Here is a 22,908-nt window from a genome sequence, read left to right as displayed (position 1 = left end):
ATCATGGCATGTATGGTCCCGGATTGAACCCTGCGTTTGCCATGGACAGTTGGCTGTTGCCGGGGGGCGATTATTATAGAGCGCTTTATTCTAGATTAGATGGAGGGAAGCTCTCTGGGCCCACAAAGATTGCTGTACGGGTTTGGCACTGCGCAGACAATGCTATGTGATGGAAGGATCGATTGACCCGAGCGACCCCGCTTTTTGCTTCCGAGAAGCTGGGTAACTTGTGGAAAACGAAAGGATTTGAGAAATGGGATATGATCGGTATCAGTAAGGTAGGTGACCTCTGGGTAAAAGGCAAATTTAAAACTTTTGAGGATTTGAAGGCCGAGTTCAACCTTAGTGACAGGGAATATTTTCGATATGCTCAGGTCCGCCATGCCTTGCATTCGGTTTTTACTGAGAGTGCGGATATTCCGGAGTCCTCTCCGCTTGAGGATAGAATACTGGATGGTTATGTGCCAGATAGTACCATCTCTTTGATCTATAAAAAACTGATCAATGGTAGGACTGAGCTGTTGGTGCTCCTCCGGGAGGTATGGACCCGAGACGGTCTTGAATTAGACGATGAGGATTGGCAGTCTGCGATCTCTTCTCCCAAGGAGTTCGCGATTCCGGCCGGTCTCTGGTTTGTGCAACTTAAAATCCTGCATAGAGTCTTTGTGACTGGCCCACGCTTGATTAGAATGGGTTATTCAGAAAATGGTTCTTGTAAGCGTGGTTGTGGGCTGCTCGGGATGTTTTTTTTTTTTTTTTTTAAATATCTTTATTCAGACAAATTTTTCCCCCCCCCCCACATTTTTCTTTTACATCCGGTATGTTTTCACCATTGTACAGTCATTTGCATCAAATACAGATTTGTATTAATAAACAAATGATCAAAACGGAAACAAAAAACAAATAAGGAAACAAGAGAGAAGAGAACCAGAATACATATTTAAACCATTCATGCAGAAAGGCTAGGACAGCCACTAAACTTCCAAATTTTGTGTCCTACTTTCTCTCCGTGAAATTTGTACAGTTACCAAATTTCTCAGCTGCTATCCAAAACAGGTTTCCTAGATTTCCATTTCTCAATAGGTAGCCATATCTTACTCCCCAGAGCTTTTGCCTTCCTTCCTCTTCTATCGTATATGGCCTTCTCCAGATTATATGTAGATAGTAGTCTTGCTACCCACATCTGAAACGACGGAGCTGATTTTTCCTTCCATGCCTTAGCTACGATTATCCTAAATACTGCAGTTACCATGAATAAAAATTCTGGATATCTTGTATTTACATCTAGGCTTACCCCCAAGATTATCAGCTCTTCAGTTAGTTTTGATTGTATTCCCAGTGATTTATCCAGAAACTCTTCTATCGCTAGTTTTAGAGTATACAATTGTGGGCAGTTTGCAAACATATGTGTTATATTGGCCTCTGTAGAGTTACACCTTGGACACGTTATCCCAGAGGAGCCGCCCCAGCTGGCTATTCTGGCTGGTGTAAAATATAAAGAGTAAACTGTTTTATAATGTTGTGTTTGAAGTGTCGCTGAGCATAAAATAGTTCGACCATAATCTAAAGAGGTTTGCAAGTCTTCCGGTCGGGCCTTTACCTGTTCTCTCCATTTATTGCTGTATTTTTCTCTGTCGTCTATCTTATAAACTTGGAGCTCTGCATACAGCTGTCTTATTGAGCATGGAAGGCTGCTTCCCAGGTATTCCATTATTCTACAGCTCTTCATCCCTCCTTCACCCCCTGTTTTTGTGTGAAAATAACTCCTCACTTGAAGGTATTTGAAGAAATTATTCCCAGCTATGTTATATCTCTTCTGTATATCTTGGAATGTTAAAATTTCCCCCTCTGTGTCCATTAGATCCCCCAATTTCCTAATCCCTTTTGAGTCCCATTCCCTCATAACTGTGTCACGGAAGATTTCCATTGGGAGATCGTTGTTCATATAAAGTCTTAAATACCTGTTGTACCTTCCTAGTCCTAGTCTTTTCCTTATTGCTTTCCAAACTTTATAGATCGCACTCAGAGTCTTGAATTTTGTGCGCTTAAAGTATGCGAAGTCCACTGTTGTTACTAGGGCGTTTCCTGCCGCATTACCTAAAAGGGCTACATATACGTTAGCCGGTCTCTTTCTTCCCTCCTCCTCTTCCTGCGCACTTCCACCTAATAGCCCTTTGGAGTATTGTAGAGCTGTTGCCCAGTAATAGAATCTAAAATCCGGTGCTCCCCAACCTCCCCTTTCTCGTGACAAAGTTAAAAAACGGTATGCCCTACGTGTCTTCCCCTGAGCCCAAATTAGTTTGTTTATTACTGATTCTATTTTATTAAACCATATCCCTTCAATAAAGAGTGGAATTGTCCTAAACAAATATAAAAATTTTGGAAAGGTAACCATTTTAACAAAATTAATTCTACCCATGAGAGTCAAGTGTAAATTGTCGACCCTCTCCAAATTGGTTTTAACTTTGTCTAGTAGTGGTTTCATATTTGACGTAATTCCCGCAACCTATTTTCGGACTATTGAGGGTCTCCAGAGGAAGTTGATCTGGGATGGGCGTTCGCGTATCGCCCTCGCCAAGCTGACGCTTCCATGGTATGACGGTGGTATCGCTCTCCCCGACATCAAACAATATTACTGGGCGTCTCAATTGAGGGCCATTAATCATGGCATGTATGGTCCCGGATTGAACCCTGCGTTTGCCATGGACAGTTGGCTGTTGCCGGGGGGCGATTATTATAGAGCGCTTTATTCTAGATTAGATGGAGGGAAGCTCTCTGGGCCCACAAAGATTGCTGTACGGGTTTGGCACTGCGCAGACAATGCTATGTGATGGAAGGATCGATTGACCCGAGCGACCCCGCTTTTTGCTTCCGAGAAGCTGGGTAACTTGTGGAAAACGAAAGGATTTGAGAAATGGGATATGATCGGTATCAGTAAGGTAGGTGACCTCTGGGTAAAAGGCAAATTTAAAACTTTTGAGGATTTGAAGGCCGAGTTCAACCTTAGTGACAGGGAATATTTTCGATATGCTCAGGTCCGCCATGCCTTGCATTCGGTTTTTACTGAGAGTGCGGATATTCCGGAGTCCTCTCCGCTTGAGGATAGAATACTGGATGGTTATGTGCCAGATAGTACCATCTCTTTGATCTATAAAAAACTGATCAATGGTAGGACTGAGCTGTTGGTGCTCCTCCGGGAGGTATGGACCCGAGACGGTCTTGAATTAGACGATGAGGATTGGCAGTCTGCGATCTCTTCTCCCAAGGAGTTCGCGATTCCGGCCGGTCTCTGGTTTGTGCAACTTAAAATCCTGCATAGAGTCTTTGTGACTGGCCCACGCTTGATTAGAATGGGTTATTCAGAAAATGGTTCTTGTAAGCGTGGTTGTGGGCTGCTCGGGATGTTTCTACATATAATTTGGGAGTGTCCTGCAGTGGTTGCTTTTTGGACTGGGATACGCAATAAGATGAAGGAGGCTACTGGTATTGATCTGCTGCCCGAGGCTAGACGTTGTCTCCTGAATGTTTGGGAACCAACTGACTATAATGTTGCACAGACGCAGTGGGCAACCCTGGGAAATATGGTGGCTAAAAGAGACATAGCGCAGTTGTGGGGTTCCCAGAGGCCACCCACGGTGGAGGCTTGGATGGAAAACATGGATTAGTGCATGTTTAGGGAGAAAACGGTCTATGTGGCACGGGGCGACCCAGGAAATGGGGTTAGATATGGGGTCATTGGAACACTTACCGTGGAGATATTTGCACTCCTCCTCTTATGGATGTCCCTGAAGTTCCACTTTCTCCCTGACCTGCCATTCCTCGTAATGTAATATATATAACCAGTTTTGAACTCCTCTCTCCCTTGCTCCCATCCCCTAATATGATTTATATACCTTATTGTATGGTATTTTTATTCCTCCTTCCGCATTCGGAGTGATATCCTATTGTATTGTGTATATTGCCTTGTTTGTTTTTATTTTCAATAAAAAGATTTACAAAAAAAGTGTGGTAGCTTATAGTCCAAGGACAGGGATTTAGAACATGGATCTCATTCTCATAGTCCCTCAAGCCTTGGTGCCACAGTCACCCACATACATCCAGAATTAATTATTTTCCGAATCATCATTGATCTGAGCGCTGTGTCGCATCTGCCTCCAGTTACTTCAGCTCTTTTTGTACTTTCATAAATCTACTGACAACTACATTCTGGTGTTAATGATCTCGAGCATCGTTTCTTGAGCTGCAGTAGACTTCGATATTTTACTTGGTCTGGACACACTGTCACTTTCCACTTCCCTACCTATCTTTACTAGGGACTTATAAGTAAATTAAATGTGCCAGTTGGGTGTTAGCCAAATCTACCCTGTTTAAAGGAGAGATCCCAAGAACTTTAGCATTGGTTAGCAACGGGCTCGGAAAGCAGGAGGGGTGAAGGCAGTGATCCTGCAGAGAGGGCCAGGGCCAGCGAATTACTTTCTATTTTCATCTCTCCTTTGAGTTTCCAGCCTTCTATGCTTACACCTTTTTGGGTTCCATTGTGAATCTCTATTTTAATGTGTTTATAATCTGTCTAGTTTGTTTCGTGATTTGAATGCATTTCTTATTTCTGTTGTGCAATCTGTTGTTCGTTAGGGTGAAGAGCTGCTACACTGCTCCTGGTCTGTTCCTACTTGTACTTGTGACACAAGGTTAAATAGCACCACTTGTTCTGCTCTTGGGATGGGTACAGCAGTTATTGTATGCCTAGTGTGGCACCCGAAACACCGTTGTTGATAGACCCAAGGTCACCTTCTCTACAGCTCTCTCGACACACGTCTGTCTGCCTCTGCTGTTTTTCCTCCAGTGTCACATTTTGGATATTGAAAATAAAAATTATTATTATTAGTAGTAGTAGTAGTAGACAAAGATTTTGAGACATTTCCAATGTCCGAAACAGTCCTATAGTTCAAATTCCCCACATTGTCTGTAAATATATCATATAAATGATATTGAGAATGTTTATAAAAAGCGTGCATTATTTCTGTGGAGGAGCTCCTAGTCCTATACTCAAAGTACGAAGAAGTAAAGCCATAAACTTGGGGAAGCCATCCTGTTTCATTTTGGTCCTGTCCTCCTCTACTCCACCTCCTCAAAGTAAGCAGAGTTTGACAAAGGGTAACATTTGTTCACCATCTTGGGCCTTCAGAATCGAAGTGAAGCTCACTGATGAGGCCCAAAAAGGCGGCAGGTGCTCTAGGGATGCATCTGTTCATGTTCTGGGGTACCTGGTCTGGCAATTCTTGCTGGGCTTTTCCTGTCCAAGCCTTTTTTTACATTACAAAATTAGTCTCTGGAGTGGCACAGTGGAAAAAAAATGCAATGGAGTGAAATGTGACACACTGTAATTCGCAATTGTTAAGTGTAATTCACCGAAATACCCACCTCACTTTTTTTGTCCCCGTTGACGTCACACACTCCAGGTCTTCAGTCACTACTCCCAGTCTGGGTATTATAATTTTTGTTTGCTTTTATTGCTCAATGTAGGATCAGCACACCTGACAGCAATGATTTGTAGGTGAAAATTGCAAGGCAGTAAGGATTATTTGTGATGACATGGAATGAGATGACCACCCCAGTGGCCCCTAAATGCGCGACCTCCCTAATGAGTGCTATGAGCAGAGTGTATGAGACTGGGGGATCTGAATACAAAGAAAACGGCAGGAACCACTGTATTGAAATGGCTTTAAGTTAGTCTATAAAATTGAGGTTGATTCCCTGGGTTTTATGCTAGTGGCAGGGAAATACTCATATCAAAACGGAATAATTAAAGATGCTTACACTGATTAAACCTGACTCAACTGCAACTAAAAGCAAACTGGTTTTGAAAATATTCATCTTTTGCCCAGTGCGAGTAATTCAGACCATGTTTTTTGTTTCTACATCCCATTTCTGGTAGAGGTGCTCTTCCCAATCCAAATCCAGTTCTATTAATAGCAAAATGCACAGAAAAATACAGAATGAGATCAGTTGTTGGCAACAGATGAGGATTTGCTTCTGCCCCTTGTGGATTAACTGTATGTTTTATGTATTTTTTTCTTCTTAATTTCAGAGCAGCCATGCTATGAAACTCTTAAGCAATATATTAATTAAGTATTAAACACAATAAAACGCTCAGTGGTACATTACCAAAGGGAGCATAGTAGAGAATTGCCCCTACTGTTCATTAACAGCTTTTTCGTTGTCCAGCAATGCCATAGAACAGGATTATCTAAAGGATGTCCAGCAGTAGAGGCTGCTACTGAGCGTGCGTTGGCGGAGGCTGGGAATACAAAACAAATTGACTTACATGGGTGCCGCTGCCTCTCTTTTGTAGTTTTCTGGCCCAGCTACAGGAAGCACACAGCTTACCAGAATCCCCTGTCCAATCACAACCCTGCCTTACAGCAGCGTTGTGATTGGGCTGAGGGCCGTGGTTCTGCACTCAGGCAGGGGCTTGGAGGCTGGGCATGTTCCCCACCAGGCTGTGTAATGCAGCTTGGTGGGGAAGATGCACGGTGTGCATGACTGTCTAGCCAGTTCAAGAGGGGGGGGGGGGCTAAGCACTCCTGCGCACTTGGGGAATGTGCATAACACTCCTTCCCCTGCCCCCTGTACTTGCTAGCGAAGCTCCACCCACTGCACCCAAGCAGGAAGGGAAATGAAAATGATAACATTAGTTATCATTTTCACTTTCCTTTTTACATTGCTCGCAGAGCAGTGGGGCGACGCTCCTCCGCCTTAGCGGAGGAGCCGCTGCTGATGTTCAGGATGGTGTGACCCCTTTACTCTGTGTTCTAAATTAGAACACTTCACCTACAAAATATTGTTTTGTAATGTTAGTTTAATTAGTTCAGTGGAAGCAAAACAAGACTATAATGTGCATAATGCATTTGGCCATCACACAAGGCTACGACTCAAAACAGTGCCCGTAACGACAGCATTCGCCATTGAAACCTAAATTGAGGGTGCTAGAAGTGTAGATTAAAGGGAAAGTGAATGAAATGAAAAAAAATGACTAAGGGCCTTCTTATCAACACTTTATTGTAATGGTGGACTTTATCAAAATTAAAATTATAATATCCTAATCTACAGCAAATTGGGACGGAATTCCAAATTGCCCAATCCAATGAACAAATGTTCTTGGTAGTATTGCAGTGAAGGTGTAGGTCGTCCAGCAGTGACCGCATGTCAGGCTAGACAGCACACAGTGTTACGTGACACCTGTGTATTTCTCTGTTAGGGTAGGAATTACTTTTGTTTTCCTTTCTGTTCAGTGTAGTTTCAGTAATAAATATTGGTTCTTCCACACTTTACAAGTGTTTCATTGGATTGAGTACCAATTTGGAATTCTTTGCTAATTACATGTAGATTAGGATATTATAAGTAGAGCTCCTGGTTTTATGGTATTTATTTTTCAATATTTCCGTCTGTATTTATCCATATTTATTTTGTGTTCTAATAATGGAGTCATAACATGGTGTATTTCCACATTTATTTAACTGATAAATATGCCCTCACACTTTAATGCCTGTTGCATTTTAGCAAATTAAGCAGCCAAAATAGTAGAACACTACGCCCACATGTAAATATTAGCAATATATACAAATATATGTTCACATATGCATACATTTAAGGAAATCCAATCCTGTTGTTTAACTCCCCATGCTGTCTCTCTGTTCAGATGTTGGCTTGGAATTCATGAAGGACAGTGTCGAAAGTCACTCACAAAAAGCACAATTTTCTGTATTTGTCTGCTTTTAAAAATAAATACAAACCGGAAACACATTGTTTTTTGTATGTATTTATCTGTAAAAAGCCCTGATAAATAGCCATATTTCTGGCAAGAAACATGTTGACCCATAATTAATTCCATCTTTGAGAAAATCAAGAAAGAACATTATTTCATGTCTAGTTTCACACCGTTTTTTGTTTTGACAAAGATCGCTATTACAATAGAGATGGGGTGGCCCTTAGTCAATTTCAGCATTTCACCCACTTTCTCTCCAATCGACACCTCTAGCACACTTATTTTTGGCTTGCTACGACAAATCAATTCAAAAGATCTCCGGCAAAGAGCCCCCTTGAGGGGCCCGTTGGGCATTGCTGCGCCGGCCCAACGAGGAGCTTCCCCATAATGAAGCATGCCACCCATTTGGATCGGTAAGGGCTCTTGCTCCTGGATATTCATATTCCACCCTCCACCTCTTCATGTAAATGCACTAGTGGTGTCCATCCATGAAATAATTTTAGTACTGCATACTCTTTGTGTATGATTTAGTATGTGTATTATTTAGTATATGCAGGGGGAGAGTGTATGCGGGACCTGCACTGCTCGCAGTCCCTTCCTTGCTGACAGTATTCACCGTTGTCCACGAGAGCCTGACCCATGCCAGATTTTCATGCAATCCACATAAAATGTACTCTCAAAGAATCTATGTAGTGATTATTTACGTAATTGGTGTTTATCGATAAAACATGACATTGATTTTCCCCTCTTGACCCTTTGTGGATAACCGTGCTTTAGAATATCCTTATATCTCTGTATATCTATCAGCATTTGTAGGAAGATATTGTTATAACCCCTTTGTTTCAGAGATTCTCAGTTTAGGAAACGAGGGTGAAACATAAGAGAAGAGTGGGCTTGCAGAGAAAAATTACAAGTGTAGAAGGAATGCCTCCAAAATGAGTAACGCTCAAACACCCTAAATTCCAGTTACAAAACCTACTGATCTAAGAATAGTATCACGTCAGCACTGCTGACAAATGCGATAGGTTGGTTATTTTTGCCTCTTCGTGGTACTTAACAGACTTTGATACCACCCTTTATTTTGTTTATAAATATTCAAGCCACTGCACTCCTGGTTAAATTGAAGATTCTTCTCTCATACACCACTCAACGTGGTTGTCACAGCCAGACCTGGGTCAGGCAGTTTCTGTTAACCACCTCCTTTTAGTCTGCATCCGTGTGCTCGGTCGGGAAGCCACAGTTCTATTTCTGATCTTGCTTATTTAGAGTGACCTCCTTCAGAAGTGAGCTTCATAAGCCCACTTTATCAGAATCAGATTGCCTTTTTATTTATTTATTAATTTTAAAAGTTTTAGATAGCGCTGGCTAGACCCGGAGGTATCCGAGCACTTTACATGAGTTACAGCCTTGTTTTGGGGGAACAGAGATGGGCTGAAACCGGGCGTGGCATCCCCTTAGGATGTCCACCCCTGGCTGCTTTGGGCTATTGTTGCAAACCAGGCCCCTTAGGGGTTTGGGATTGGCCAGTTTAGGTCAAGAGGAGGGGTCAAGGTGAAAGGGACTTTCAAGGGGGCAGTTGGTCACCATGGCAGTGCGCTGTGGTCCTGGTAGGCAGGATAGAGGTGGCTGTCTTTGTTCCCTCACTCCCACCCCATGGATTTGCGCATTTGGCAGGCATGGAGTTTTTAGGGTTGGGTTAATTCATTTTTATTCAGGTTGGGGCTAAAATGTTATTGCTGTTTTAGGACAGGTGGCAGAAATGCAGTATCTTGGGCTAGGCCGGAAGGGTTGGGGTCCTTGCATGGCAGACCTTGGAAGAGCGAATACAGGGGAGAGAAAATTGGGTCACGTGTGAAGGACAGCGATTGGAACAAAAGGGGCTGGTGAGGAATGTTTAGATTGTTGGGGGATTGTTCACATTAGGGGGGAGGAATAAGGGTGGGGGGTTTTGATGAAAAGTTGTAATGTTAAAATCTTTTAGCTGCATACCTGTTCCGATAAAGTGGCCTTTTGCTCTTGCTTGGGTCTGTTTATTTCTGTGCCATTTCATTCTGTGACCAATAAAGAATCATTTGAATATTCTAGGTAGCTGCCCACCTTTTACACTTGGCAGGTGCCCCAAGGCCTTCACTTTTGCTGCCCTTAATATGTTTTCTGGTCTCTGTATTTTTCACAATCTAATAGGCTCGTGGCAGTGGTATGTTTTCCAATGTAAGTGAAAGTTTCATAGTTCCCTCACTCTGCCTTTTTTCTGAACTTAAAAAAACAAATATGATGTAAAAAAGCCCCCCTCATGCCCTTCCGACTCAAAAATCATCGGATTAATTTGGTAATAATTCTTGAAAATAACCTCTTGAATTTGTTTCACGTTGTTAGAACTGTTAAAATATTGTAATGTACATTTGATGAACTAATGTGTGAATGTGTAGTAGCTCATCTACTGCTGGTCAGGTTTCAATTTATAAAAGTTCTAAACATGCAAAACATTCTTAAGTCACTTTTCAAAGTGGTCTTTTTCTGTCCTCTTTCACCTAATTAAACCTATTATCTGCCACAAGGAGACATTTCTTTCAAAAACTAAAGCAAAACTACAGTTAATATGGGTGTAGCAAATAACCTGTGACTATAATTTATTAGGCATTTTGAAGATGTTCTATAATATAAATTACCAAATAATTCACAAATATAATAGAGACAAATGGTAGCAAACCAGTCCCACAATGGCCCAGCATGCTTGAAGGGGGTGAGGGGGAAGAGGCTTGAAGAACAGATGTACTTGCTTCCCTTGATTTGGGAAGATTTTTGTTCAACAAACAGGTCGACATTGGAATCTGTTCAAAATCTAGTTCTTCACCATTGGCTCCAACCCAACTTGTTGATTTCCTCATAGTCGTGCAACACGATGGGTAAAGGACGTGTAGCTGAAAAATATTAGCTCAGGCTTGCATACGGCAGTAATCCCTGATGATTGTGAAACCAGTATGTTTGCCAGGATAGACTTGGTAAAGGCTGACCTTGGCTTGAACCACAGCACCCAATGACTCTGCAGCCTGAACACTCAAGATAAAGCTTGTGGCAGATTGTTCTGCTACTCACGGTCTTGAAAGCAACTACAGTATTAATCTATTTTCTCTCGGTTGATCTGCTCTGCCCAACCCTTAGTATTATTGGCTGACAAGGAAAATGTTGAAAGGTGTGTCGCCAGCCGCCGGCGCAGTGTATGAAGAATGGCTCTATTGTGTTAAGGTTTCCTATAGCCGAGCATGCTGTTATTTGCAGTAGCAACATCTTTCTAACTCTAATACCTCACTGTATAGTTCACAAGTCTGAAAGAACATGCATAGCCTGACCGCATCTCATAATATTGGTTAGATACTGAAACAATTAGCCATACAAGAACCAAGGTTCCAGATAACCTGCCTTCTACTTAAAGCCATAAAGATCAAAATGATATATATATATATATATAGGGTTTCCTTTTGAATTTTTCTTCATCCTGTTTGCCCGTGATAGAGATAACTACTTTATCTTTTTCCAAACTTAAGATCGTCATTTTATATGTGACTCTTCATTCAGTTGCGCAATGACTGTAGGCCTCATCGATGTGTCTTTCTCATTACTTAGAAATTATTTTATTGCCATATGTTACTGACTCTAAACGTTGAAGTTGGATTCAATGTTATCGTTTATTATGCAGAGGAGCCCCAATTCAGTAACTGTTATAAATTGTCTTTTATAGATGACCAAGAAGATGAAGATGCTATAGTCAATCGAATTTCGTAAGTATACAGATCTTTTTATATCTTTAGTAATAAACCTTAGGTAGGGTTACAAACTCTTCATATCGTTCTGCTCTGGTGTATTTTCTGTATGTCAGCATTCCAACTTTCGCATAATTGGATTAAACCAAATGCACTATTTAGTAGTTAACCCCTTCCATGCTGATGACAGAACGGTTCCGTCATCAGCATCGGTTGAGCTGTGCTGATGACGGAACCGTTCCGTCATGACTCCTCCCGCGCAAGGCGGAGTCAGCACAGGCGGGGAATACGCCCCGCACACAAGGGGTTAAATAAACAGATTTCTACTTTTCATTAGGGATTATATGATAAAGTCAGGTGCTTGGGGTCAAAGTTGCAGGAATGAACTTGTATATGTTAGACTGTATGCATAGAATGTTTTTTCTTTAAATATCTTTATTGGTTTTCACTGTAAATGGTAAGCAGGTTTACAAGCACAATACGAGAAGTTCTCAATATTCTGAAATAGTAAGTCTAACATAAAAAGTGGAAAAGAATAGCAAACAGAACTTACTTATTCAATCAAAAAAGGTAGTACCACCTTAACCCAACATAATCCACTCTCTTTTCCGTCCAGGAGCAAGGAGGCCATAGGCATTCCCTGTACCATGTTTTTCCTCACCCTGTTATTGTCATATATGTGAATATTATCGCTTCCTAGAGGCCCACATGCATTACTTCTAAGTTACTAGTCCGTGGTTAAATGGTGGCATAAGTAGGCTAGTCTCACTTGAAGTCCTAGCCATTTTGAGCAGGTAAGCTGTTTGGATTTCTTGAAATGTTGTTTAGTATTGAGATTCTGCAGTTGCTCACATAATCCTGTCTGAGACCCACCCCTTTGTAAGAAGAGCGCAGCTAGATTTCCATGAAATTGATATCTTAAATTTAGCAGAGTTCTACCGGGTATTCTTTGCAACTGTTTCATCTCTTTTTCTCTCAGTGTTTACAGTAGTGATAGGATCTCAGGTTCACAGAAGATAGCGAACCCCCTTCTGTTTGGTATTGCAGTGGTAGTTTGGACCTAGAAGAGTATGAATATGTGGAAAGTTCAACTCCTATTTATGAAATTGTCCTTCAACACTTTGGCAGGAGTCGAATATGATACTATTTATTCCATTTAGCCTTGAGGGTGGTGCAGGTTACTAAGCTAAACCTACTTGAAGCTTTAAGGAATCCCCTACCTAGGTTCAAATGGACACTCTCCGATACCTTCTCTGTCCGTTTTCTGCCTAACTCTTCAGACCACCTAGCCCACATGTCCTCCGACTTGGGTCTTTGCCTAGTCACCAGGTTATGCTTCAGTACAAAACTACTTCCATCAGTATGTGGATGTCTCCATGCATCTTTGGGCACCTGGCAGCCACCTTTAAAGTTGGGAAGTTGGTTGTTGGCCCATATCATAAGGCCACATACAAGTGCTTCCGCCTTGAAATGTAGTTGAAAATATTAACATTGTCATATACTGCTGCCAAATAAAACCAACCTCTTAGATAGGTCCTCTATAAACTATTGTGCTATATATATATAGCAGTTCTGCAACCAAATTAAGCTCTCTCGTTTCATCTCACTGATACTACCAGATAGTTATCATCCCCCTAGACCATTAATATGAGTCCATAACACCACTTTGTCTTTCACTGACTGTCCAGTTCTGTAGTTCCATCTCGATTAGTGCCAAGTTGCCTTTCTACGTTGGCCGTAGTAGGTAACAGACAGATTACCCTCTTTCTGGTGTTAGCCCACACTAAATCCTACCAGAGGATGTTTACTTATTTAATAATATATATTCTCAGTGTCAATTACGTAATGTGAAAGTAATATGATAGGTAGGGGGTGGATTATCTCCATTTTTGACAGTGCTATCTTGCCCATCACATAGATAGAGAGGCTTCGCAAAATGCTTTAACTCTCTAAAGAGCCCTTACCATTTTGTCCAGATTCAAACTCATAAACCTGGTCACTTCAATGGTATTCCTCGACACCAACCTATCTAAATGTATACTGTGCCAAGGTTAAGTGACACTTGTCTGTCATTTCCAGTCCTGCCTCAGAAATGGACTTGCGCCTTAGCAAACAAGACTTCATCATGTTCACATGAAGCCCCAAAACCAGACAATCTGTATTATCTGAAGTCTATGAATAAGGATTGTGTGGAGACCAGCATAATAATCTAGACATGTGTTGATTGCTACCCTTGCTACAAATGTCTGTAGGTAAGTAAACGCAAGAGAAGGGTCCGAGATGATTTATCACCAAAAGCAGCTCGATCTCAAAGCATATTTACACTTTTCTGGCTAGAAATGTTGACTTATGTCTTGCCAGTAGTTAGAGTAGATGGTGCATCCCAGCTGCATGTCACAGTTCAGTGATAAGAGGTACTCTCCTAACTCACAAATCAGCATTGATTTTAATTCATACCGTTTCATTGCTTTGTTGGCGATGTCAGTAGCTCAGGAAGTAAACCTTGGTGTCTCTATAGGGGGGCCTTGCCCAGAGCGCTCTTGCCACACAGGATATCCGTCTGTCCGTTTATCTATCTCTGGCAGCAAACCAGCCACCAGCTACCTCCCAGTGATCATCTTTTCAAATTAATTTTTTTAACAACTGCATGTATTTGAAGTATGTGCAACAGAATTAATTCACTGTTCACATAGACAATCAAAATCTACAGTTATATGGCGGCAGTGAGAGCAGGAGTTCATGCTGGTATCCTCCTCAAGTTTCAGCATCTGGGGCTAAACATTTAACAGTTAATTATAGCCCCCCGCATCCCTCTCTTTCCAACCATACATTCGCTATCTCTCTCGTCTCACTCTCCTTTCTCTCGGTTTACTAATTGCCATTACTTCACAGCATAGGCAAACTGCATTGCCAATGCTAAAAGTTTCAAAAGGTGAGACATATTGGCACTGTAAAAGCTGGTTTTCATTCCCTATCTTTACTGTCTCTCTTCATTACATGTCTTAGTTACAGTGAGAAAATATACATCTTTTTCTTTTACTCTTGCTTTCTTCTGAAGCCCTGCTGTATCTGATCCAATTAACCTCTGAGAACTGGAGAAAATTACAGAGGTACGAGCAGTGGCAAGGGGGATTACAAAATTGGCCTGCAAGGGCTTGAGACCACAGCCGGACCACAATACACTGCTGGAGACATGCCCAGTGGAACAAGCATTGGCATAGCCAGTAGGTCTCGCCTTTGGGACCTTTTGTAAGTTTTTGCCCACCACGATTGGCTTTTGCAATGTTTTTAAGCTATGTTGAAGAGCTCTACAGCACCACTCTACAGTACTCTACAGCACTACTCTACCGTACCCCTTTACAGCATCATTCTAAAGCACCACTCTGCAGCACCACTCTGCAGCATCACTCTGCAGGATATGGCTATGCCAAAAACTATTACATCAAAGTGCTAGTCTGTGCATTCAAAATAAAGGGATGGCCAGTAGGGAGGTTGGACACACTTGGGGTGGTGAGAAAATCAGACAGTGCAGAGAAAAGAGAATGCATGGTGACAGATAAATGTCACAAGGAGGAATCTGGTGTGAGACAGCCAAATGACCGTGAACTAACGACATTGCAGAAAAGTACGGGAGGATTCGAGAAGTAAGACAAGGAGGTTATACAAAAGGGACGATGTCTATCTTTGATCCCCAATAAAAAATGATGACACAAAAAATAAGGATAATTAAATAAAGTTCGAGGAGACCAACAACTGTGAGACCTTTGACTTAACTAAAGAGAAATAATTACAATGGCAGCTTTCAACAAGTGATAGTGTTAACCAGTCAATTTGAAAGAAACATGGTTTGGGGTAATGCTACTATGTTGCCTAATTAAAATATGTAGATCAGCTTTGCAAAGGTTTCTACAAAGTTGTGAGGACAGTATGCAAATGGCCCGAAGGAGGATCGAGGGGATGGGGTTTTGTGAAGTACTTTTTATATTTTTTTCAAAATGATATTCAATCCAGTTGGGCAAAATCACAGTAAATCTGGTTCAGGCATTTGTTTTCAATCGTTTCGTTGTCAATTATCAGCCTTTCAGTTTGTGTTGAAAGGTAGATTACAGCAAGATATACCTTAAAACAACCAAAGTGTAGTATAGAGCAGACCAGTATCCATAGGGTGATCACCTGCATTCAGGTAATAAAGGATGCCGTTTCTAACCCTGGACTTCCGTGTGTTAACTAAAATCATTCTAGGCGTTTGCAGTATTGTTTTACCTCCATTACACCAATTAGATTAACACAGCAAAAAATAATAATGAACTGTGGCCACGTACTTTGCACATTACAAATATACAACATATTTACACATGTATCTTTTAGATATCTGAATTTTAACAGTGAGTTTCATGTAAGTAACAACACTGCTTTGCAGAAGACATGAGGGTGATCATAATAAGGGTGCAGAGGGGCTTAAGGGAGTCATGGCTTGTATAGTACAAAATTACAATGAGGAGTAAAACTCGTTCCGAGATTCTTTTTTGTACTGCTGGAACATGAAAATGAGAGTCGGCAGGCTAAAGGAGTGACATATTTAGGCCTTGTGTGACAAGCCGTGGGGTGGAGTTTGAGGACACTTGTGATAATCCCATGGGAATAAAACTGGTCATGCCCAGGGGGTTTGACCAGCCATCAACAGGTGGTAGACAAGATGGCCATGAGAGGGTCGGGAGGGGTGTGAGATCCTGGCTCGATAGGCAGAGATGGGAGGGTCGGTGTGAAAGGCTGAGCTGTGGCCTCTGCCCTCCTAGCAGGAACTCTCGCTCATTAACCTCCTATGTTTACCATCACCGGGCTGGCTACAGCGCAGGCCGTGACTGCAGGCAGCCCTGTCAGCAGGAGGGCGGTGGCTACTGCCAGCTCATCATGGCGGCCCCGACAGGCAGAGCCCGGGGGGGGGTGTGGTGGGGTGGGGGGGAGCAGTGTCAGACATCGAAGGGGTGGCTCTGTGAGGAGCAGGTATAGCGGAAGGGCCGGAAGACAGATCGGAAACGGGATGGGGGACATACTTGCAGGCCTGGATTACAAGTGCTAGTAGGTACAGAAAGCAGGGATGGGGGTCGTTGAGGGGAGGTCAGTTCTCGGGAGTGACAGGTGGCAGGGATGCAGAGAGTAGGGCACGAAACTGGAAAGTCGGGGTCCCGGTTAAAACACTAGGATGGGTGCCAGAAGGAGAATCAACTAGGTGGGGAGAGCAGGCAGGCAGGCAGGCAGGCAGGCCGCGACTACTCTTACCTTGATGTGGAAGCGCAGCAGTGCCAGGCGGATGCAGTGCGCCATGCAGACCGGCGGCAGGAGCCAGACCTTGCGATCGGGCTCGCCAATGGTCTTGGGCATCTTCAGGACTTCTAGACAGACAGCTGAAACAAATGAACAAGTAGAGGGGGAGAAGATCAATTCAAAGGACACTGAATAGAAAGGCCTGCGACTGCAGAAGCCACGAGAATCAATAACCATGGACCCAGATAATAAACAACTCGAAGACCATTAACAGAACCCACCTGGAGGCAGCAAACTGATATGCACGGTATTAAAGCACTTAGAAGATGTCCGACAAACTGAACGATGAAAGAATGTGCTCACAACTCCCCAGAGACGAGCATTGGCCGAGAGGGGGGAGGGGGGGGGGTAATGGAGGCCAGCAGAGTGACACGATATGTGGGGGGAGGGGTAGGGAATTGCAAGGCGCAGAGAGGCATGCAAAGCTTAATGAGCCTTGACAGAAACCCACATGGCGACTGCAGGGGGTGAGTTCAACCTTGAGGCCAGCAAAAGCCTCTGGTAGCACTTTCAAAAAGACACTCAGTAAATTTCTCGCAGGCAGCGCATGCGCTGGCTCAGCGAGACCTAAAAACAAGTGTCATCTGAGCTAATAGGTCTTGCGTTTATAATGCAAGTGCAGAGCTATAAAGTTATTTTTTTTAACAAAAAAAAATCAAAATACTAAAGGAAAAACAAATGCATGTCTTAAGGTATCTTACAACGGCATGTTGAATTTGGTGTTATCAAATTTTATTAATGGCATGGTTTATTTTCAAATACTATTCACTCAGGAAACTGAACAAAATGTAAAAAGAATGCCAGAATGTGAAAGGAACCTCCTGGCAAGGCCTAATTTACTTTCAAAAAATTCAGCCATTTGTTACTTAGCAGTAGCCCAGGTAACAGATTTATGGGCCTTGAGAAGTGTCATGCTAAATACACCTGCCTCAGAAAGCCAGGTGAGTGAGTGCAGCAGATGGCCTTACCTGCAGTGTCATAAAAGCCTTTGTGCGTGAAATCTTGTACCATCATGCATTATGTGTAATGCAGGGGATAAGGCAAAAGCAATCCTTAAACTCTTCTCTTTAGCTGCCCCTGGCAAAAATATCCCTGTTGCTTGCAAGCTATGAGCGGTTGGGAGCAACACGAATTGGTGAGGGGAAGGGATGGGTATTTGAGAGGTGTAGCAGCACAGAAGAGAGAGAGCAAGAAAACACGTGTGCTCATGGTGTTCTGAATGAAAATGAAAAAAGTTGTTCCTTAAATGTAAGTAGTGGAAGGACACAAGTGAGGCAATCAAAAGGATTGTAAAGAGGTCATGCTTGTCGGGAGCGGCAAACGCAAGAACAGAAAGGCAAGTCACTGAATAAAAAGCCAGCAAATGAAAGTAACAATGGAGCCAACTAATAGTAAGTAATCAATGGGCAGGCTCTAAGCCCACTGTAAGCTTACAATAGGTGTTCTCCCGACAGATTGTGCTGTGTGGTAGGCTCAACCTAACGAGCATTGGCAATGCCAATAGGTCTTGCCTATGTGAGATTTATTGTCTTTGCTAAAGTTTTTTTTAGCTATGTTGCAAATGGCAAAAGTGTATGTAAAAAAACTGTATGACAGTTATTTGCTTTATAGCACATTTTTTAATTTTCAATTGTGCAGCACTGAAGCTAGCGCTGCTGTATAATATGGCTAAAATAACATCGACAAAACCAATGGCTCTTGCATAGGCAAGAAATATTTACTTTGCCATATCTTAATATGGAATGCCATATGGTAAGTTATAAGTATTTGCATACTGTTTACAACGGCTGAAGTGCTAAGTTATGGAATGGATAATGCCCTTGCGAAGGTTAGTGTGTCAAGATTAAGAAGCCTTTTCGGACCATACAAAAACTGAAAATGTGCCATATAAATGTGCTGAATATTCATTATATAAGTTCTAGGTATACCGAAAATCCCAATAAGTTACAGCTTTTATTAAAGCAATCCTTTAGGCTATGTTTTACTTTGGGTGCAATGGCGACAAAAGAACCATAAAATCACTTCTCACTACTTGTTTATTAAGACTATATAGCAATAATCAGCGGGTTTTCAAGACCTTTTGGCTCCTATGCCACTGCACCTGCTTCACCTTTCAAATTATGGCCATGGTGCCTGCAAGTTAATTGCACTTGTGACTGCTTGTTTAGTAGCAAAATATAGCAATAATCAGTGTTCAGTGGGCTTCCTAGACCTTTTGACCCCTGTACCACTGCCCCTGCTGCACCATTCAAACCATGGCCCTGGTGCCTGCAAGAAAACAGTACTTGTGACTGCTTGTTTAGTAGTAAAATATAGCGATAAACTGTGTTCAGTGGGTTTCTTTGACCTTTTGCCTCTGTGCCACTGGACCTACTGCAACATTCAAACCATGGCCCTAGTGCCTGCAAGTTAATTGCACTTGTGACTGCTTGTTTAGTACTAAAATATAGCGATAAACTGTGTTTAGTGGTTTTCCTTTCCCCTTTGCCCCTGTGCCTCTGCTGCACCATTCAAACCATTGCCCTAGTGCCTGCAAGGTAACAGTACGTGTGACTGCTTGTTTAGTAGTAAAATAACACAATAATCAGTGCTCAGTGGGTTTCCTAAACCTTTTGGCCCCTGTGCCACTGCATCTCCTGCACCATTGAAATCATGATGACCCTAGTGTCTGCAACGACAAATGAGGAAATTGTTTCTATCCAGTATGTGTTCCGAAAAAGGCACAGTTACAGATGGAATGCAAAATGATTGTGTAGCTAAACATAAACACAAATGCGTTAATAAAAAGTACCTTTAAACGTATCCAACACGAGTTTCCACAGATGTCATAAATAAAGCATATGCATTGCACATCAAAGTGCAAAGTGAAAACCAAGCATTGTCCAGTTGTATTACAATGTGGCTGGCTCTTTCCTATGAAAAGATCTTATTCTGTGCTTGACAGTGACTGGGCCGTAAACAGTGTAAATTGCCCAAGATAACCATATGTTAGGCTGACGCTGAGATTGAAATGCAATTTTGTACTTTGTTCATGAAAAGTCAGTTTTACAAGTTAAATTAACTCACTGAAGAAGAGGAATTATGCAAAAAAAGTGCAAATATTTTGTGCAGCTGAAGAAAGATACCTTTTATAATAAAAATAATCCACATTTGTAAAGTGCAAACCGTCACCCGTTAGGGTCTCTAGGCGCTGGGGGCCATCGGGAAGATTAAGCAAGCTATTGTCCAGAGTCACATGGTTCTGGGCTAATCTGCCGCCGGCCCCGGGGATCGAACCGTGATCCCCAGATTCCGGAGTCGGTCACCCTGGCTGCGGCGCCACACCTCTCCCCCTTTTGAGATGGCTGTGTCTAAAATAAAACCCAAAAAAATGGGGACGAGCAGGCTACTTGGAGAAAGTACGCTGCACTCCACTTTTTTATAAACGCTTTTACTTTGAAGTCAGCCGAAAGCAAAATAAACACCAGGTTCCTACGAAAACACAGCTTGACATTTGACCTCTGTCTTTGAAAGCCCAGCAAATGTGACAAGATAACAAGATTTGAAGGCCTGTTTATTACAGAAAACGAGTCAATGGAAGAATACTGTAAAAACGGCTTTAGCTGGATGAACTCATGCTGCACAGCCTAAAGCAAATAAAGCCAGCAAATGGAAAGGCCGAAACTGTGAGTTACAAACCACAAAGCCAATAGCAAGCAACGGGCGGAATGCATTCCCAGGTCCACTTTCTGACAGTCCCCAAGCTGTCTTTCACATAGTCTGCGCTGTCTGGTAGGAGACTCCCTAAAAATGGTCAGTCCAGCCCTGGTAAACTTCTTGGGAGGTGAAAAAGGTTCCCCTTAATCCTGATAATTGCTGAAACGTTTAACCCCGTTTTACAGCTTCTTTGTATGATGAACCTGCTAGGACAAACCAATGCCCTGCAACTGCAGTTGTACATTGAAGAAAATAAGTTTGTGTGAGTCACAGATTTTAAATGAAAATGTGTTGTTTCAAATCTTTCTTTGTAAGGCTTCGGAAGCAACGCTGGTTATAGGGTGATGAGGCATCCTGGATTTGCTGGGACAGTTTTTCGCCATCTGTACTGGCAAATATTAGTTCTTTATTTGTAAAATATCCTGATTATTTGTTTTCATAATCGTGTCCCCCTGCCCTGGTACAAATTAAATGTCAGTGCGGTATTTGTATACTGTAAAGCTACGACTTGGTCTAATAATCTCTGCCCCTCGTTTTTCCCGTTTTAAAATAGAAGTTTCAGAGATAGGGTTGCCACCTGGCCATTATTTTACCAGCAAAGGATGTATTTTTAATCTAAAGCCAGTAAAAATATGGGGGGAAAACAGCAACGTGTAAACAGAAAGCATCAAGAAATTAATATAGAAGTACTGAATAGCTGTTTACCCTATCTCTAAATGATTTTTTAAAGCAAGCGGAAGCAAGATTGCCATGTTCAAGAGGAAAGTGGATGATTTTCTCAAAATATGATTTCAGTAACAGCTCCTGGTCTTTTATATGTTAAAACATTAGCGAATGGCCGATGTTTATGTCTGAAAAAGGTGGCAACCCTGCATTAGAGATTATACAGTGTCTGTTTATCTTCTAAGATGTATTTCAAACTTTTTGAAGTAACTACGTGGCTCCTTATCTTTCCTGGAACTCTGGGCGTTTCAGAGAAACCACTCTTTATCACGTCCTTACGCATTATCCCTCTGCGTTCCACCATTTCACTCGGTGGGTTTAGATTTACCTTAATTGTTGGCTTTCAGACAAACTTTGCATCTGTTGTAATTTAACATTAGTAGTGTGTATCGGTTAGTCCTGCGTCTCAGGAAATTATTGAAGGTTTCCTACTGCGATCCTAGAACGGATGTTGTGCAGCTACTTTCGTTATCATCTGGCTCCATCTAGTGGTACATTATATAAAACAACCTTCTACAGTTCACATTTTGAAACTGAAAAAACAGTGGTACTACGTAAATGTGTTTTCTTAAATGGGACTTAAGATGCAAGAGGTTTGCGCTGTAGCAATTGTATAGCGCTTACTATCCCTTTTCTGATGTTCTTACCCACACTTAAAGTTACACTGTTTGGTTGCGCGCGAAGACCACTTAGGTGCGGTTATTGCATGCGATGTGGTGAGGGGAATCCGAGGAAACTCCAAATAATAGCTGTAATCTTGTTGAAAATATATAGGCAGATACGAAACAGCCTGGCCGTAGGGCAGTGGTATGCTCGGTGTAAATCTCCCAAAAAAGAGAGGCTAATCAGAAGGCCCAGTAATCCAAATGGCATCATGCACTAAGCAGAGGTGGTTTTGAGTGGGTGAAAGGGCAAGAACTGGAATTGATGACATGTCGAGATGGGTCTCAAAACCAAAGCAGCCATCCTCAAACAAAGGGGGCATTCTGGAATGCCTGCTGTTGGTGGTTATTAGCGATTTAAGTAAAGGAAACGTTTCTTTTTTTTCTACACCGGATGGACCATTTACATATTGTAATTGCATTATATAGAGCTTACTTCCCCTGACGAGGCGTCGAAGCGTTTTTTCGGCAAGTAGCATGTTACTCCGTAATCCATAAAGGATTAGTGGTGAATTAGTATAGTGAAATATGAAAGTTATTTGAGGGGTGGATATGTTAGTTATTTGGATTGAGAAGGACAGTGGAGGGATTGAAGAGGGAAAAAAGGTTTGCATTTATATATCGCTGGGGTGTTGAAGTCTTTTTTCGGCGAGTAGCACGCTACTCCGGAACCCATGAAGGATTAGTGGTGAATTAGTTTAGTGAAATATGAAATTAATTTGAGTGGTGAACAGGTTTGTCTGTTTTATGGATTGAAAAAGATAGTGAAGGGATAGAAGAGGGAATAATGTATGTATGTGTATATATATATATATATATATATATATATATATATATATATATATATATATATATATATATACGCATATATTTGTTTTGGAGCTCGTAGCAGTAAGAGAAGGTTTGAGATGAGTAAAAGGGAGGTGGAGAGGGAAGAGTCAGAGGGAGGTTTAGAAAGGCTTGTTTTGGGGGGATC

The 22,908-nt window shown here is 42.0% G+C and overlaps 1 protein-coding gene across 1 annotated transcript in view; it reads left to right on the top strand.

Moving 5' to 3' along the window:
* LMBR1 (limb development membrane protein 1) overlaps positions 1–22,908 on the top strand; it is an 802,485-nt gene that overhangs the window by 139,710 nt on the left and 639,867 nt on the right. The window contains exon 3 of the mRNA XM_086941490.1: positions 11,505–11,544. Within this exon, the coding sequence (XP_086797616.1) occupies positions 11,505–11,544 (40 nt within the window). The remainder of the gene's footprint in view (positions 1–11,504; positions 11,545–22,908) is intronic.

Source organism: Lissotriton vulgaris, chromosome 10 (assembly GCF_964263255.1).
Source record: "Lissotriton vulgaris chromosome 10, aLisVul1.2, whole genome shotgun sequence".
Classification (NCBI taxonomy): Eukaryota; Metazoa; Chordata; class Amphibia; order Caudata; family Salamandridae; genus Lissotriton; species Lissotriton vulgaris.
Note: the sequence above shows the minus strand (reverse complement) of the source record. Positions and strands in the feature narration are given on the sequence as shown.